Source organism: Chrysemys picta, chromosome 12 (genome assembly GCF_011386835.1).
Source record: "Chrysemys picta bellii isolate R12L10 chromosome 12, ASM1138683v2, whole genome shotgun sequence".
Classification (NCBI taxonomy): domain Eukaryota; kingdom Metazoa; phylum Chordata; order Testudines; family Emydidae; genus Chrysemys; species Chrysemys picta.
In genome coordinates, this window is record NC_088802.1 from 52,999,985 (window position 1) to 53,018,163 (window position 18,179).

At 42.5% G+C, this 18,179-nt stretch overlaps 1 protein-coding gene across 1 annotated transcript; it reads right to left on the reverse strand.

Annotated features, from left to right (window-relative positions):
* Window positions 1-7,220: 7,220 nt before the first annotated feature.
* LOC101935766 (uncharacterized) lies at window positions 7,221-17,879 on the reverse strand. Its single transcript, XM_024104631.3, has 4 exons — window positions 17,528-17,879; window positions 15,153-15,207; window positions 11,558-11,767; window positions 7,221-10,093 (listed from the first exon to the last, which is right to left on the reverse strand). Exons 1-4 carry the CDS (start codon window positions 17,573-17,575, stop codon window positions 9,726-9,728), a joined length of 681 nt encoding a protein of 226 aa, XP_023960399.1. The 5' UTR covers window positions 17,576-17,879; the 3' UTR covers window positions 7,221-9,725.
* Window positions 17,880-18,179: the final 300 nt, after the last annotated feature.

Sequence of the window (18,179 nt, forward strand, 5' to 3'; positions counted from 1 at the left end):
TCAGATTTAGCTGAGTTCCCATTTTGTAAGGTTTGTGCTCAGAATGTTGTAAGGGAGTTACTTTTAGCTCTTTCTCACCTGCCCCAATTTCAAAGGTGCTTTCATTTCCTAATGTCCCACTGGCAACAGCAGGGAAAGTCCCCTTGAAAGAGCCACGGCAGACCACGTCTTTCTAATGCTCTTTTTTGCTGTTAGGTCAATAGCCCAACTAAGCTTTAACCAAAGATGGGTGACACCTGTTCTTGTTACAATAACTCACCTATAGCAATGATAAGAACCTCAGAAACATCAGTAATTTCACAGGAACACTCTCAGTCTATGTGAGTGGGAAGAAAGGAAACACAAAGAGAAGTAACAAGGATTCATTAAATAGGTAAACTTTAAAAAATATATACATTGTGGGAGATATTTAAAGGCACAGAGGAGAGTTAGACACCCAACACTCATTAACATTCAAAGAGAGCTATGCACTTAACTGATCTTTACTAGTTGTAGTACAATTTGGATAGGGGTAGCACTGTACAAACATAAAACGATGGTCCATGCACGAAAGAGGTTTCTCAGCTGTCTCTGCATCTTTGAAAATTTCTCTCTTAGAGATTAGAGTGTCAGGAAGAAACTTCCCTTATGGATAGAGCATTCCATAATTGTTCTATACAGAGTTTCTTGCATCTTCTTCTGAAGCTCCCAGTGCTATCCTCTGCCATAGAAAGAATATTAGGCTACATGGAACACTGGTTTGATGCAGCACGGCTGAGTCACAAGCTATTTTGACGCAGCTCCACCAGCCCTGCACCACAGAAGGTGCGGACTGGTGTTCTCCGAAATATCCTGAAGTAGATGATTGAGACAGATTTTAAGTCTGCTCGGTACCAAGGGATCAGTGCAAAGCAGACTTAAGAGGCTGGTGACACTGGCCAATGATTTTTACCAGCAGTCAGATGGTTTTAAAATAATGTTAAAATATTTCATAGCTTGATATGAGACACTAAAGAGAGTCTCCATCCCCAAATAGTGAAATTATTAGATACATCAGCATTTTGTGAGCTGCCTCTTCCATTCATTCCTTATACCAAATAATAATAATAAATTCTCTGGAAATAGAATAACAGAGCTTCCTTAAATCATAGCATTGAGAACCTGAATAGTTTTTTAAAAGAAAATTAAATAGCCTGTTTTATGATTTCTTCTCTTTTTGCTATGCTTGTGAGGTATGACTTATTTTTCCATTGAAACGTATCTGGCCACCAAGCACAAGGAAGAAAAATGCTCACAAGCCCACATCTCTGAGCACTGTTGACCTGCAATGAGCTGAAGGTATTGCCTTTTTATATTTGGTATATATACACAAACAGTTTGCAGAGTCATTTGAGGTCTTTTTCTAGGGCTGTCCTAATAAATTGCGGAGTCTCACCTTTCAATACAGGGAGTTGGCTTTGAGATGTAATCTGGTTTTGGACAGTGGATGGCTGTGTGTGTGTGTGTGTGTGTGTGTGTGTGTGTGTGTGTGTGTGCGCGCGCGTGTGCGTGTGTGTATTTTCTTTCCACTGTATCACACAATGCCAGCACTCAGTGTAAGAAACAGTGGGTGAAACAGGGTCTGTTTCTTGCGGGGGCTGATTAAACAAGACAAAATCAATTAGCATCTGAGACCTCACAGGTTTCTGCAGGCAAATTGTTCCAATTAGCCAGCACCAGAGAGCAAATTAGGAGGTAATTAAAAGGAGCAGCTGTGATTTCACTGACACAGTCCTGCCACTGTTGCTGTCACATGTGCTGCACGTTAGACTGATTAAACGGGGAGCTTTGCCATGTATTTTCCCTGTAACAATAAACTTCTATGTTAATAAAAGAGAAAATACACATTTTCTTGTGTTGATCCAACATTTGAGGACAAACGTTTCTTAAATGTGATATACGGGGTGTGAGCTGCAGCTCTAACTAGAAGAGTTACTATTGTGATGAACACACACACACACACACATATACACAAATCAACTACATTAATTTCAACCCAAAATTAAGAAAAAATGCTCTCCATCTTTGTGAATGCAACACACGGTACACTTTCCTTACAAAATGTGCGTCAGGAAAAAAAGAGAAGGAGGGGGGCACTTCTTAATCCCTGATTTACTTTAAACAAATAAAAAAATTAATTGATCTACCTAGCTGTACAAATACAGATACTCACACAAAACCCACATACTTTGCACTTACTGGTGTAGAGTCTTTAATCAAAAATCTTAAGTCTCTTTGCAAATATGAATGAATGACGCCTCACACGGCTTTGCTTTACAGATGGGCAAAGTGAGGCACGGACTAGTTGAGTGACTCAGCATCACACAAAAAGCAACTGAGTTCACTCCCCAGTCCGATGTTTATTGGTCAACCCAGCTTCCCGGACACTAATGAAAGGAAGGCTTATACTGTGTGCAACTGAGCATTCAAGTGGATGCCCACATGCCCCTATGTGATTTTCCTCTCTCAGGGCTGTACTGTCACCATTAGTTTTGCCTAGTGTATCGCCTTTTTCTTTACTATTTCTAAACCTGTTTGGGATTCTATATCTGTTCTGCCTTAATTCTTAAGGCAATGGCTGATCCCCGGGGGGTTTAGTGCTTTGGGCCTGGGCTAGTTTCTTAAGGTTTGGAGCTGGCCATTGGTGGGAGCACTGTGCCAAGAAGCAGAAGCAGGCTTCTGGTCACTGAAAGGCAGAGCCATCTTGGGATTGTAGAGAGAAGCAAGTCCACCCTTCCTGACTCTCACCCCACAGTCTCACCTGACTCTCACCCACCCTGTGCTCCCAGCATGACCAACCTTCACAGGCTGCCACGTCCCAACCCTTCTGTAGTGGAAAGGCAAGTTGCATCAGGAGCTAATGGCAAGAAGGAGCTGATATAGAGCTAGTACTTGGCATTGTGTGGGAAGGCTGGTGGGGAGCCATGAAGCTTTCTATCGGTCTCTGAGAGGATGGTCTGATACTCGTTGCAGGAGACAGAGAGATGTGAGGACTTCTTGTTCTGTGGGCATTGGGAGGGAAGAAGCAGGAGCTGGGCTGAAGGTGAGGCTCCAGTTTGGGGGAGAAAGAGAAGAAGTGTGGATTACTGACATGTACGCTCACCGCCAGTACCTCGGTAAGGAGTATAGATGGCTACTGCACTCATCTTTAGCACTCAAAGGGTTAACGGCCTCCTTAGTTAAATGGAATATGTCAGCTTGGCTGGTACCACCCAAAACCAACAACCCCAAAAGCCCATTTTCATCTCACCAGCCGCTAGTCTGCAATCAAATCTGCCCAGTCATGCCGGGGGACAGATGAAGGAAAGGAAACCAGCCCGTTCCAGCCCTAATAATTCTGATGACTCATCTCCTGAATCAACAGAGGCCTATTGCGACAGCCGTGATGGGGTCGTGCTGCTTTTTTGAGGGAGGGTAAACACTGCTGGTAAACATGTTTCCCTCTGTCCCCTAAACATTCACCTCTTGCAAATAATGTGAGTCAGAGATCCCACCCAATAGCAGGTCACGGCTGCCGTCTAGCTCAGACGTTCCTTTGACACAAGCTTTATACCACCCGACATCAATTCTCCCTGGACGAAGGCTCTGCTGGAAAACTGACAGGGTTTATTTATTTGTACAGAGATACACATGCACGTATATATCTGTATAAGAAAGACTTTTTTTTTTTTTTTAGGAGTGAGGAGAGGCGTCTCGCCAAATAAACGATGCTAAGCGGCGCGTTCCATTTTAGGTGTTGACAGTGTATAATAAATCCCGACCCTACCTAACATTTACAGGAACATTATAAAATGAGTGAAACGGCGTGAGCTGGTTCCCAGGGCAACCAGACAAACACAATAAACAAGCTGCAGAGGCAAGAGTAAGTTACACCATACTCCCTGGGCCTGAAATATATCACTTTACATTAGCCTTCTGCTGTTGCTCTCCTCAGTGCTCTTTGTTTTATTATTACTCAAAAATGATGGGGATTTTTAATGCAGATGGGTATGAAATCGAAAAGTTCCTTTGCTGTCTTGCCTTTATGGGCCTTTTCCTATATGTTAGAGGTGGTGCGAAATAATAATAATTAATAATGACTCATAAACTGATACAAACGCCGTTCCCCCAAGCCAGAATAATATTTTTAATATTGTGTCTAGAACTCTGAAGTTCCTCTTTGGCAGGGAGAAACTAGTTGCTTTTCCCCCCCCTCAAAATAAAGGAAGATTAATCATAAAACTTGAGATGTGTCTGAACCAACACACCAACTGAATTTGGATTTGGATTTGGAACTTTGAGGCAGATCCCCGGTCTTTAATCAAACCAAACCCCAGAGTTTGACAAGCACTTGTTTTACAGAACAAGTTTGGGTTCAGATTAGAACTTTGGTTCTTGGGCTCACCTCTAAACATTTATTGTAGTATACACTAGAGCCTGCTCTGTTGACCGATTGTACCTACACTGTGTGCTAGAGATCTTTCTGTTTACAGATTGGGAAGTCATGTATTCTGGGCAGGAGTGGGTTAAGGAATCTGGATGTAGTCTATGCCGCCAAATCATCAAGAAGTGGGGAGGGCTTCTATGGGAGGAAGAGGTGGGAAGAAGGAGTGTTCCAGAGGAGGGGAGAGCAAGAAATTGTGGAAGGACCACACATAAGAAGATATCCTTAGAAAGTTTCAGAGAAACCTCTACACCTATACAAGTCCATTCACCACTGATTCCTACACTTGACTCCACCACTGATGGAAGAAACAGGATTCATTTGCTGCAGTCTCTCACCCCCCCCAACCACATTCCTTCAAAGTTTTCCTAGCATTTATTTTGAATCAAGCACTTTTTGTTGTTTGTTCTTGTTTTGGTTTATGTATCTTTTAGTTTACGAGAGGCAAACCCAGTGTGAGCCCTCTTGGGCTGAAGATGAAGCACAGCCTGTGATAAAGGCACTGGAACGGCTACACATGGTTATTCCACCTATGTAGAAACCGTAGGAGCCAAGAGGAACGTAAGGAGGACAGGCGGCAGGAAGTCATAGACTCACTGTCCTCATACCAGAAAGGCATGAAAATCAAAGATTTCATTCAATCCACTTAATTCCACTTCTGCTAAACAGCAGCGCTAGTGTGAGGAGGAAATGGTGACCAGAGAGAAACTGTTTTGGAAAGTAAAGCGAATAACTAAAAACCCAGAACTTTCCCGCAAAACAGCTACAATGCACGGAACCCTTCTTCATTTGTTGTCCAGGTTTTTCCTCCCCTTTCTTCTCACCCCGCTTATTCCCCTGACCTGCTTTCCCCATCACTAGCTTTTTTGCAGGGTAATGAAGTTTGGAAACCTTACATCTGAGTGACTTACAAATGAGGGTGGGGTAAGTCACATGCTTCTGGCTCCTTTACCATATTTAGCTGCAACCTTTCCAGCCTGTTGCAATTTACAGGCGGCCCTGCCAAGTAACAAGTTACTGGCCTGTGAGCTCCAGGGCGGATGACTATTAAATGGGAGCGCATCCACTCTCCACGGTATGAAAGCAGAGGAGAGAGCCTGGAAACGCCTGTGTGCGAAGACAGGGTAAGAATGGAGGATTTCTTATGACAGAAACACCACCCCGTTGATGACTAATTAGACCGAGCGGGCTCCAGATGGCCAGCTTCTTTAATAAAGCCAATTAGGGATCCAAATATTTGTGTGCGATGCCCTTTTTCCTAGAAAGACTGAGCAGCAATGGAGGCCTCACATTTTTGCTTCAGACTCAGGTCAGCCTTGTGATCCCTGGAACCCTGAGTGTGTAACTGCAGATGTGAAGGAGGAAAATGGGAGGGATTCAGCAGGGATTGAGATATTTGAATCCCTCTTCTGACTCCAAGCTTTATCCCAAGCCAAATTATTTTTCAAGAGCTGAAAAACTCTGGGTTCATCAGACTCCCACCCCCATCACTTTTTTATTTTTTATTTTTGCAGCAGCCTTCGTTCTCCCAGGTTTGGGCCATGAGCAGAAACAGAAGAACTGTAATACTGTGAGAAAGAATGCCCTACTCCTAACTTGAGCAGAAGTAGTGAGTACTGGGTAGCTCAGAAGGTTTCCATCCTCATTTTGCAGACCCAAGAGTTTACCTTCGGGTATGTGAGCAACTGATTTTAATCTTCTGAGGTTCTCCAATCCCAAAAGCTGCTCATTCGCATAGCTACCATTACCACAGCATCTGAGCACCTCACAAATCTACAATTATATTGCTCTTCCCCTAACCCCTGTGAAGTGTTATCTCCATTTTACAGCTAGCAAACAGAGGCTAACTGAATTGTCTAAGGTCACACAGGCAGTGTATAGAAGAACAGGGAATTGAACCCAGGTTTCCTCAGCCCCGGGCTAGCACACTAACTGCTAGGCCAGCCTTTCTCTTGCTCTCTCATGTAATATACTTCAGGACCAATGGGCAGGGACACTTAACTCCACTCCTGTCATGGGCCAAATTTTACAGCCCTTCCGCACATTGAGAAACACTTACTCATGAAAAGCAACCATACTCATTTGTCTTTAATGGGACTGCTTGTATCCGTAGTTACCAGAGCTGGCTAGAAAACAACAATTCTGTTTCACGACAACTTTTAAGGTTTCAAAATATATTTTTGAACAAAAATAAAATCTTCGGATGGTTTTTGCAAAATGGAATTGTGTCAAAACATCTGTTGTCAGATCCAAAAGATCAGGTTTTTGATTTCTGTCTCTCCCTCCCTCATCCATTCTGGACTCGAGAAACTGTCCCTTCAAAACTTTAATACAAATTGACACATTTTCCCACACCATTCTGGTTTTGATGAAACAACATTTTTTAGAAAAAAAAATTTAGAGACGTTTACCCCCGGTCCAAATTTGGCCTGTTGTATGTGTTAGATTCAAAGAATCACGATGGAGAACCCTCTTCTCATGAAGATGGCAGGGGAGGAATGCTGGTGGGTTCCAGAATGTCCATTTCCAAATAGCCTTAGACATGTCTGAGTGCATTGGACTGAAATAACCACAGACATTATGAGGTTTGTGGTGTGTCTGAGTGTAACAATAGCAAAAGAATCCTATATGAGAATTCCCGGACACATAAGACTAATATAGCCCATATATGTTTCATGAAATGCACTGTGCACAGTCACCCAGCTCTTATTAAAAATGTCTGGCATGGGAGAATGCATCTGAAATGTAGCATCAAACGCAGAGGCAATGTCACAAAAACTAGCTGAACTAACGCTTTATTTTGTGTACATTATGTATATTTTGTTAAAAGGATCATAAACACAGTATGTAGAAGACAGTTTTTCTCCCCCTGTTGACCAACACACTCACCCACCCCCTCCCTAATCAGGAAGAGCCGCACACAATGCAACACAGCCCTGGCAGACAACATAGTGTGATCACAGCTATCTCGCTATGATAATCAGGGAACGCAGGATTTGTTGGGGTAAACCATCTGGGTTATTTTCCTTCATGAGGGGCAGTGACAGGCCACAGAGAACTCAACCCACCAAGCAAGCAAATACAGAATACTTTGTGCTTTGTGAGCCATTGACAACTGAAAATGCCCATTTGTTTGAAAAATGCATGCCTGTGAGACTATAAGAGGCATATATTGCAGTTTTCAAGATGTTACCGGCAAAGCAGCAGGAAATAGCTGTGGCAATGTCCTTATTTCCCAAGTTCCTTCAACAACAAAATGAAAAGAACTAGAGAGAGAGAGAAAGTTTGGGAGTTAGGCAAGGAAGGGGAGACATATGCCCAGTCTGATCTGAATGCAGGAGCATTTGCTTGCATTGAGGTTCAAGAAAATAATAATAGCGATCAGCATTTCTCTGCTGGGTTTTGGTGAGTTTGTGCCAAGCCGGCGTCTAGCAAGCGGGCATCCTGAAACTCCAAAAGGAAATGTCTGAATAGTTTGGATTTCTGGCAGGACAGAGTCTGGTGGATATTTACAGAGAGCGGCTCACTGCCGAGAGAGCAAAGAAACCTGCAGTACGCTGCCCCAGTGAGGTGTGTGATGAGCTGAGGGATGGTGAGAGGACGTTTAAGGGCAAGATAAGTCTCTTGGGCTCTCTGATGTATTTTGGGAGTGAGCAGTGGCAAATGAGAACAACATTTAAAACAACAGTATGGGGTACAGGAGCGAGAGTCTAAAAACCCAGAGATTGAGCTCCCTTTGTAGTTATTTGTGGAGCTCTAGCAGGCTGGATAGGATTTCACTTGTGGTTTCTATTTTCTCCATCATCCCTCAAAAATGTGACAAATTCAATGAGCTTTTCAACCACCGGCCAGGTCCAGCATTTGCAAAACCATCCCACCCTCCCCCAGTCACACAGTCCTTTCTCCAGAGAGGCCCATTTTAATGACAGGCCTCCTGGTCTAAAGTGTTATGGAATTATTCTGACCTTCCTTTCCCCTCAGGCTCAGCTGAGTGTGCGTGAGGCACTGCAGCTGTGATCCAGTTGGACTTCAAAGGCTAGCATCCCTGCGAACGGTTCAGCCAAGATCCCATTACTCTCATGACAAGCACCCGATATTTGCAGGTTGTCCTATTTCCATTGTTTGAGTTCATGTAGTGCTCTTGTAGAAGTGATGGAATAGTGCTGTCAATAATCCACTGTAGTGCTAATCGATTCAGTCTGGCAATGCCCCTCACACCTGACCTTCAGCATACCAATCCATGCTGTCCCAGTCCTACTCCCCCATCACCGTTTTCCTGATGCTCTTCAATCCCCACACATCTATGTCAATACACCTCACACCTAAAGAGAAGCACTCCTGAAATCCTAGTCTTGCCAACCTTTCCAATGCAGTTTAATCCACATCTGTAACAACTCCTGTTATCCCAGTCCTGGGGCCCTGTACTGCTATGCTGATGCATCTTAATACCAACTTGCAACACACCCGTGCTATTTTAGTAACGTGTTGCCTGCCTCAAGGTTCTGTCTCAATGAAAGTGGGAAGCACGCGCACCTTTGGGACTTTCAAGAGATGAGTGAGGAGGAAAAGCAGGCACTTGTACCACAGGAGATACGTGCCTTTAAGTTCAGATGATTATCTGTAGCAATAATAAGCAATGTAGAGTATATCTCTATACCTTCAATGGACACTTCCCGCCCTTAATCTGGACACCTGGTTTTAGCACACTAGCTGTGTTTAAGATTTGAGAGGCAGCCTAGTTTGACCTAGAAAATAAGGGTGGGGATTCTACTGAATTCCAATACAAACTGTGACAGACAGGTTGTCTTCGACAAGTCACATACACTCTCTGGCCTAGTTCTGGTTGCTTTGCATTGCTCTGGTGCGGCAACGCAGCTGGAAAGCTGACTTAACCTGCTACTCAGGAATTCACCTTGCACAAAGTGGAATCTATGGGTGGCCTGCAGCCAGAAAGACAGAGTAGGAGTGGAAATCCTGCATTAGACCTCAAGTGTTGACATTGCTATACTAAAGGGAGGAGGTACCTTCTGTCCATCGGTGATTTTCCAGATGGAAGTCAAAGGCCCTCTGGGGACAAATGCTTGTGCCCTGGCTAAGGTTCCTTGAGCGAACAGAACAAACTTAATACCCAGGGCTACCCATAAGCTATTTGCTGAGTGCATATTTGTTGTCCACATGATGACTGCACTACCAGGGTGGGCTCTAATTCATCATTATGTACACAATCCTTAGGTAATAAATGCAGGGCATAAACTCCAATTCTATCCCTATTTCTGGAGCCCCTTTATAGGGTCAGGCCAGCTAACCGGGCCATTTCCTTCAGCACCCTGCTGGCATCTTCTCCATACTGCTTTGAGAGGTCTTTGGCCAGGCTTACTTTCTGGAAGTTCTCTCTCAGATTAACTTCTAGCCGTACTTGGTCCAGGTACTCTGGGTTTGCAGCTTTCACTGTCTCCTCCAGCTGACTCTGACGCTGAAGCACAGAGTGGACCATTTCCTGGAGCTTCATTTCCGTAGCAAGGACACACTTTGTGGCATGATTCAGCTCCCCTACCTGCCGTTGGGCCTGCTCCAATTTTTCAGGCACTTCTTTTTCCTCTGCAACGAGGGAAAACCTATAGCCCTCCATGTGCACCTGTACATTGCAGGCACCTAAAAGACAAAACAATGTATATCTTGGGATTTAGCTGGTTCTTGTTTTGATCCAAGAAAGATGTCTAAATACTTTTGTCACTAGAAACCTAAACTTGGCACCACTGAGCTATTCACAGTGACTGACTGGGAAAGGAATGCCATAAAATTAGGTTCTTTCCAACTTCCTTATCTGTGGTTGTGTTTTGTGTGTGTGTGTTTTGTACAACAGAACCATTTCCCAGTAGTAAGTCAAGTTCCTCCATGCCACTTGCTTAAACACACGTGGACCAATTCATCCTTGGTACAAACATATTGATATTCCCTCTAGGGAAGTCATTGGAGTTAAACCTGAGTAAATTTGACCCTTAATCCTCTGTCTTTTACCTGCCATTCTTTCAATGCAAACCATCAGGTGTTGGGTGAGTCTTTATAAAAAGTGTATTGAAAATCTGGTCTAATCTTCCATGAGATGCATCATTGTTCTTCTTATTATTGGCTTCACAAACAGATGGTGCTTCTAGCTCCATATGGGATTTGTTTAGCTCCTTGTTTAGATTTTTTTTTCTTTTTTTGCTGCAGTGGCTCAGAGGGTTAACATTACATAGGAAGATTTGGATTTACTGCCAAGTGAAGAGTTACTGCACTAGAAAGCCAAATCTAAAGAGAGGGAACTTGAGACAGATTTGTAAGGTCACTGAACCTGGCTGGAAAAAAAAATTGTATTTCTCTACAATGTAGAACCAAGCTAGAAGCATGGCAGGTGGAAAAGGGTGTCCAAAATTCTTAGCATCTTGATGGCACATTGCGACAGAAAACCAGGAAGTGGTCTGATAAGAATTAGCAAATCAGTCATATACTTTTGTTAAATAACAGGGAAGTTCGAAACAGGGCTGGTTCAGTTGTCTAAGGTTTTTCCCTGCCACGTGGGAGACCTGGATTCAATCCCACTCCTGGACCTCATGAGTACAGCAGGAACAAGAAGAAGTGTAAATGCAACTCCACCCACAAGTGGGGTGACTCCTATCCTGGAACAGTGACATACACACACACACACACACACACACACACACACACTGATCATCTGAAACCTTGTGAAAGGATGGAATCAGACTAGGTGCAGTGTTCTTATTTTATGCAAATCAGTTCCCTATGTTCCCTCCAGCCCCCAAGAAACATAGCCCTCCTGAATGGTGTGAAACATGTTGTTTGGGGGAAAGCGAAGGTAACCACGGTCTGACACATAGCTTCGGAGGGCTAATCCTTATTAATACACTTGTTAATCTCTGCTGCTCTCCTGTAAAATGCAGCCTCTTCATTGCTGACCTTCCTAGTAGCCACAAGGACTAGACAGATTCCCTACAGAGCCCAGCCAATGCTGTGCCCACATCAACTTGCAGGGGGGCACTGTTAGTTCAGTCTGAGGATTTGGTTCTCACTGTTTTACCATTGGCTTCAGTTCACCCTTAGTCTTTGTCTGCTTACCGTGCTCCTGCTTTATATTCTCTATGCAGGCTGCAAGACTATTAGTCGGAGCACAGCCAGAGACTTCTTTCAGCCTTTGGATGGCTTCCTTCATGGCCCAGTGATCCCCGTGCTGCTTGTTGAAAGTTTCAGCGATATCTGAAAACAGTGTGTCAATCTGGAGCACATTGACCAGTTTCATAGTGAGGGTCCCCTCCCTACTGAAGACATCTGCAAAGATTAAAGACCCACAGGAATTGGAGTGTTAGCAAAATAATAAATCAAATGGGAAATGAAAAAAAAAGACTTGCATGAAATATATGGAAGACTCTGGGCTACCGGCCATGCTCAATTACAAACTCATAGTAATATTTAGCAGTCCTCTTGGTACTACCGGCTGGAGCCAGATATCTGTCTATCTACTTTGGTGCTTATCAAGTCCCAGTTACCATTGTATCTGCTCACTTCATGATCTTTAGTGCATTTATCTTCACAAAACCCCTGTGCAGCCGCAAAGTGCTATTACCCCATTCTGCAGATGGGAACTGATGCACAGAGAGATGACGGGTAAGATTTTCAAAAGTGCTTAAGTGATCCAGGAACACAAGTCCAATTTTCAGAGAGACTTTAGTGCCTAAATCACTTTTTAAAAATGGGATTGGTCACTTAGGCGTCTTTAAAAACTTTACCCTAAATGACTTGCCTAAGGTCACACAAGAAGTAGAGCAGAGAACTAAACTGAGATCTCCTGAGTGCTACGCTAACTACAGCATCATCATCCTTCTCCTATCCTCTACTTAGAGTTTTGACCAGTAGATCCCATTTTAGGGTAGGAAGGCTGGACAGGGCATTGGACTGAAACTTTGGAGACCTCGGCTCCATTTCCATCTTAGCCACAGATGTCCTGTGAGACCTTGTGCAAATGACAAACTGAGAGATGGTCGGAAATAAATAGATGGATTTCAGTAACGATATATGCCAAGTACTGCACTTAGGAAGGAATAACCAATCGCACAGATACAAAATGGAAAATGACTGGCTAGGAAGGAGCACTGTAGAAAAAGGATCTGGGAATGATAACGGATCACAAACTAAATATGAGTAAACAGTGTAATACTGTTGTAAAAAAAGTGAACATCATTCTCAGATGTATTAGCACTGGGAGGAGTGAGGTAAACAAGACATGAGAAATAATTCTTCCACTTTATTAAGTACTGATAAGGCCTCCGCTAGAATACTGTGTCCAGTTTGTGGCACCACACTTTGGGAAAGAGGTGGACAAATTAGAGAAAGATCTAGAAAACATGACCTAGGAGGAAAGATTGAAAAAATTGGGTTTGTTTAGTCTGTAGAAGAGAAGACTGGGATGGGAGCAGACCATGATAACAGTCTTCAAACATGTAAAATGTTGTTATAAAGAGGAGGGCAATAAATTATTCTCCTTATGCACTGAGGACAGGACAAGAAGCAATGGGCTTAAATGCAGGAACGACGGTTTAAGTTGGACATTTGGAAAAACTTCCTGTCAGGGTAGTTAAGCACTGGAACAAATGACTTATGGAGGCTGTAGAATCTGTCACTGGAGGTTTTTAAGAACAGATTAGACAAACACCTGCTCAGGGGTGATCTAGTTAATACTTAGTCCTGGCTCAGTGGATGGGACTGGACTAGATGATCTCTCGAGGTCCCTTCCAGCCCTACATTCTATGATTCTAAGATTTAATCTACTCTATGCCTCACTTTCCCATACATAAACTGAAGATAATGCTTCCTCACCTTACAGAGGTGTTGGGAGGATAAAATCCTTTAATGATTGTGAGGTGCTCAAATCTTCTCCACTAAGCAAATGTTTCTTATTCTTTGCACATAATGTTTAACAGAACATGTAGGCTAAGAATTTCAACTCCACTTAGAGCATTTGGCTGCCCAGTTCCCAATAACTTTAATGGGGATTTGAGAACCAAATCCCTTAGGTGATTTTGAAAAAAAACAGTTGCACCAAAATAAGTACTAGAATCCTAATTAAAAGTTGAGGTATCTAACTGGAAATCAGACCAATGGTTCCATGACAACACACTTAGACCATAGTTTGTTTTACAAACCTGCAGAAAATCTAATTGCATCTCCCGAGCGATGGAACACATGATCCATTTACTAGTAATATTTCTAACAAATGTCACAGCAACATTTTTTTTTAAAAGAAGGAAAACTCTAGTCAGATTTTATTCTCCAAAAGTAGGTTTCAGTATGCTTCCTTACTGCCAGATTAATGCTGAGAGTGGTTTTCAAGAAGTGTCTTAGTTCTATTAAAAAAGAGAGAAAGAAAATACTTTTCTTCAACAAAAAGGAAAATTAAGAGTGCAAGTAATCCATTTGTAACTAAACAGAAGGTCAGAGTCTGCTCTCTGAGATGTCAGGGAAAACCCAGAATTACTCCACTGAACGCAACGGAGAGTTACTCCATAGTCAACTGAAAGAAGAATATGGCCATTTATCTAGTTCCAGGTGGATCTTTTATTTACTTATTCAGTCTGTCTGAAACAAATACCTGTTTGGCAGCTTTGTTGAATACTGTAGAAAAGTGATTTGAGAAACTGTGAAACCTCTGATAAATGCTAAGCTGATATCTTACTATACAGCTAGCTGTCAGTTATCCCATTTCCAGGTAAAATATTAGGGCTGGGTTTTGACAGAGAATAGAGATTTCAATAAGACAAAAAAAATATATCATGGTAAGTCTCTGCTTTCTGCAAAAAATGTTGAGCTTTTGTCAAAAAACCAAATGACCAAAAATCGGAAACACTTTGATTTTTAAGACCTATCTGATGCTGTAAGAATTGTCCCAATTTGACACTTGCCTTCCCTTCATAAATTACTATAATGTCTATCACCATCATTTCTAACCCCTTTAAATATTCCATATTAAACAGAGTTTTTAGCCTTGGGGAAAATCCACCTTTGCCAATTACATTCTATTCTCCCTCCTTCAATGATCCTCCAGTTTCAACTAAATTTGGTATTCTTCACTTCCTGTCCTAAACTGCTGCATTCCACCCCAAATATGGCTCCACTTCAGCAGCACTGAAGTGAATTCCTATACATGTTTGGTAGTTTAGTTTTTTGGGGGGATAAAAATTGTTATGTAAATGTGAGAACTATCAGAGGGGTAGCCGTGTTAGTCTGAATCTGTAAAAAGCAACAGAGGGTCCTGTGGCACCTTTGAGACTAACAGAAGTATTGGGAGCATAAGCTTTCGTGGGTAAGAACCTCACTTCTTCAGATGGCATCTGAAGAAGTGAGGTTCTTACCCACGAAAGCTTATGCTCCCAATACTTCTGTTAGTCTCAAAGGTGCCACAGGACCCTCTGTTGCTTTTTACAAATGTGAGAACGTTACCCTTTGATATGCTCTTTTATAACCACATGCTTACAAACCCCGGGGAAGGGGGGGCAGTCTGCTGGGAGCCTGAGAATATGTAGGCGTGTGCATCTATGTACACACACATATATATGCTTTCAGCAATGAAACATTTTGGGGTGAATACCAGAACTTACTAATTATCACTTCAACCACCATCTAAAAATAAAACATCCAAGGAAAATAGTTAAAATCTTACCACTGCCAATGTCTTGACAGGGTCGTTTTGGATAGTGTGCAGTAAGAGCTTCCCTCTGTGAAAGAGAAGAAAAGTTATTATGTCTTATGCAAGGGGTCAAATTGAAGGGGAAAGAGCTTTGTTTATGCTAAATCAATGCTGACATCTTCACCTAAGGTTATGTGTATTCCTACCTGGAGGGGAATATTAAAGACTAGCCAAGAGGAAGTCTCCCAATGTACTGGATATTATTTACAAGTATAACTCTAAAAGTTGGGAGGTTTTTTTCAATCGGATCACAAAAGTTTCAAGGTGACCAACAAATGCTGACGCTATGATCCCCTTGACTTGTATTGAACAGTGGCTTATTTCACCAGGAGTAGTTTTGTTGAAGTCAGTGGGGACTAGTTATGGAATAAGGAATACTCATTGTTGAGTAAGTTCTGGCCCAAAGCAAGGACAATCCCACCCAAAGAAGACTGCTAAGAACCAGAAGAAAATTGGAAAAGGTGTTCCATTAAATAAGTCAGGTACAGTTGCCTCATTTTCTCTCCCTGGGAAGACCCTGAGCTGGTGTAAATTATGGTGTAGCTTGGACAATTTACTCCAGCTGAGACTCTGCCCCCATGTGTTTATTTGCAATCTAGTACCAAGAATACTTTTCCCAATCTTAGCTATTTTATAGAAAATTGGGTGTCTGAACTCTGAGAACCAACCTACGTAGTTGCTCTTAGGCATTGTTTATGAGTGCTCTGAATTCTAATATCTATCTGTTGCTAGATGGAAAAGAATTTTCTCAGTTTTAGCAGCCATTACATTTTCAGAATTACCACTAGAAGTTGACCATTATCAGTCTACTACACAGTTCATGATTCACTGTGCCAAACACACCCTCCAACTCCCAACTAAGTCTTTGGCAAATTGTTTTTCCAGCATCTTGTCCCATGAGCTCACTGAGTGTTAAAAATATTTAAACCAGAAAAATAAGGGTAAGTCACTTCACCTTTATCTGTGCCTCAATTTTTTCATGAATAAAACAAGGACACTATTTCATATCTACCTCATAATAGGAATCATATGGCTTAAGCAATAATGTTTGCAACGTTTTTTGAAAAGTAGAGATTAGAACGGATGAAAAAACACAAAAACAAAATTTTACAAATGTTTTGTTGGCCATTGTTTCCTGGTTTTTTTTTTCTCACCACAATTCAAAATGTAGAGACAGTTGTTCCTCATAAGTTTGAAATTCAAAAAAATTCAGTCTGCCCTTCTTCAGAGGAAAGACCTATCTGATGAAAGTGTATTTGAGGGTAAGCATGCTGATGATCATCAATGAAAATGATCACTGATGCTGGGTTGAAAAAGCTGCTAGGAATCTGCACCAATTTTGGTTTTGTGGGTATATTTTTATATGAACTAATCAGAAAAATAAGCAGCTATTAAGGAGCGTACAATTTGGATCCTGTTATCCCTTGGCACGTGAATGCAAAAAGGTGCTAATTGACTTTTCTTAACTTTTTCATATTTAACAATTAATAATATGAAAGATCCCCCCCTTTAATTATTACTATTATTCACGTATTAATTTGTTTGGCAATTGGGCCCATGAGCCCTATTCATGGACCAGGATCCACACTGGGCTACAAAAAGAGGGACCCAGCCCCATAGAGCTTAGAAGCTCATACACTCTCTGCAGTGTCCAGAAAATACATACAAACATTTTCCAAAATAACGTACCAAACACAAATTTGGTAAATGTGCTTAGCTGTAGTAATTTACTGTCTGCCTTCGCTCTCATTTATGGTCAGACTGGCACCTTGCAATCTGCCCTGAGTAAGGGACAGCACACAGTTAGGCTGCCCTGGGAGCAAAGCAGACACCAAATTGTCACTGCTTATTTTCACAGTGCATAGACGCAGCTGTGCAGGCCAGCACCATGCGGAAGTGGAGCCAGAGGTCTGTCCCTGGCCACTTGTGTAGTAGGAGGGAGTGGCAGTTCCCCATCTGCAATGAGATTAGCCTGTGGAGGGGAGTGGGTCATCGTACGTCATCTTAAATCCCTGCGTAGACACATACACCAGTTCACAATTAGACCCTTCATAGGCATATATGGGATTTCTGGGTAAGTACACCTACGTTTCCCTCTCTCTAACTTTCTCTGTACAGTGGAATCAGTTCAGCAACCATGCTCTGCCCACATAAGATCATCCTTGTCCAGCATTCCAGGGCAAGAAAGGAGTTATCAGTTTCCGATATTTTATTATTAGTCTGCTTGATTTCCCCCCACTGCGCACATTAATAACCCTCTTCCCCCGCTTCCTCCTTCCTATCCCTGCTATCCAAAGAGTTCTGTATGCGGGAATTTTTTGCACACAACAGGTTAGCTGCTCTCTTACCTCTCCTGGAGTAGCTGAGAGACAGTGGCAACAGCAGAAGAAGGACATGCTTATCTACAAAAAAGAAAGAACGAGGCCGAAGTTCACTAGCCGGCAGTGGGCCCTTTAACCAGCTTGCATGCACCACTTACTGTACTGGAAAACAATAAAGCAAGTGTGACCCAAGCGAAGTCAGTGTTAATGGCATTGCAGACACAGGGAATTTCGGAGAGAAACCGCTGTCCTGCCTAGAGATTCCCTGCCAAGGTTTCTTTCTTTCTGTATTTTTTGTCTCTTCAGCACAGTAATGGCCTCTGACAACTCAGGCTTGTTCCCTCTGCAAACAAACTGTGCATTGTCAAACAATTACTGTGCATCTGAAGAACTTACTTCCTTTTAGCAATCGCTCCCAGAACATACCATTCTTTCCTTCTGTGTGGGGGAATGACAGAAAAATGGCATATACCAAGATACAAGAGGCCAACTGTTGAGGTCACTTGGATACTAAGGGCTAGGGTGCTACCTTGATGCACCTTGAGTAGCACCTCATTTCAAGAGGAGTCCCACTGATGAAAAATGGGACTATTTCCAGAATGAGGTATTTTATAGCGTGAGTAAAGGAGGCAAACTCTGGCCTTATGATAGCGAGAGATTATTGTAATAAATAGGTGGT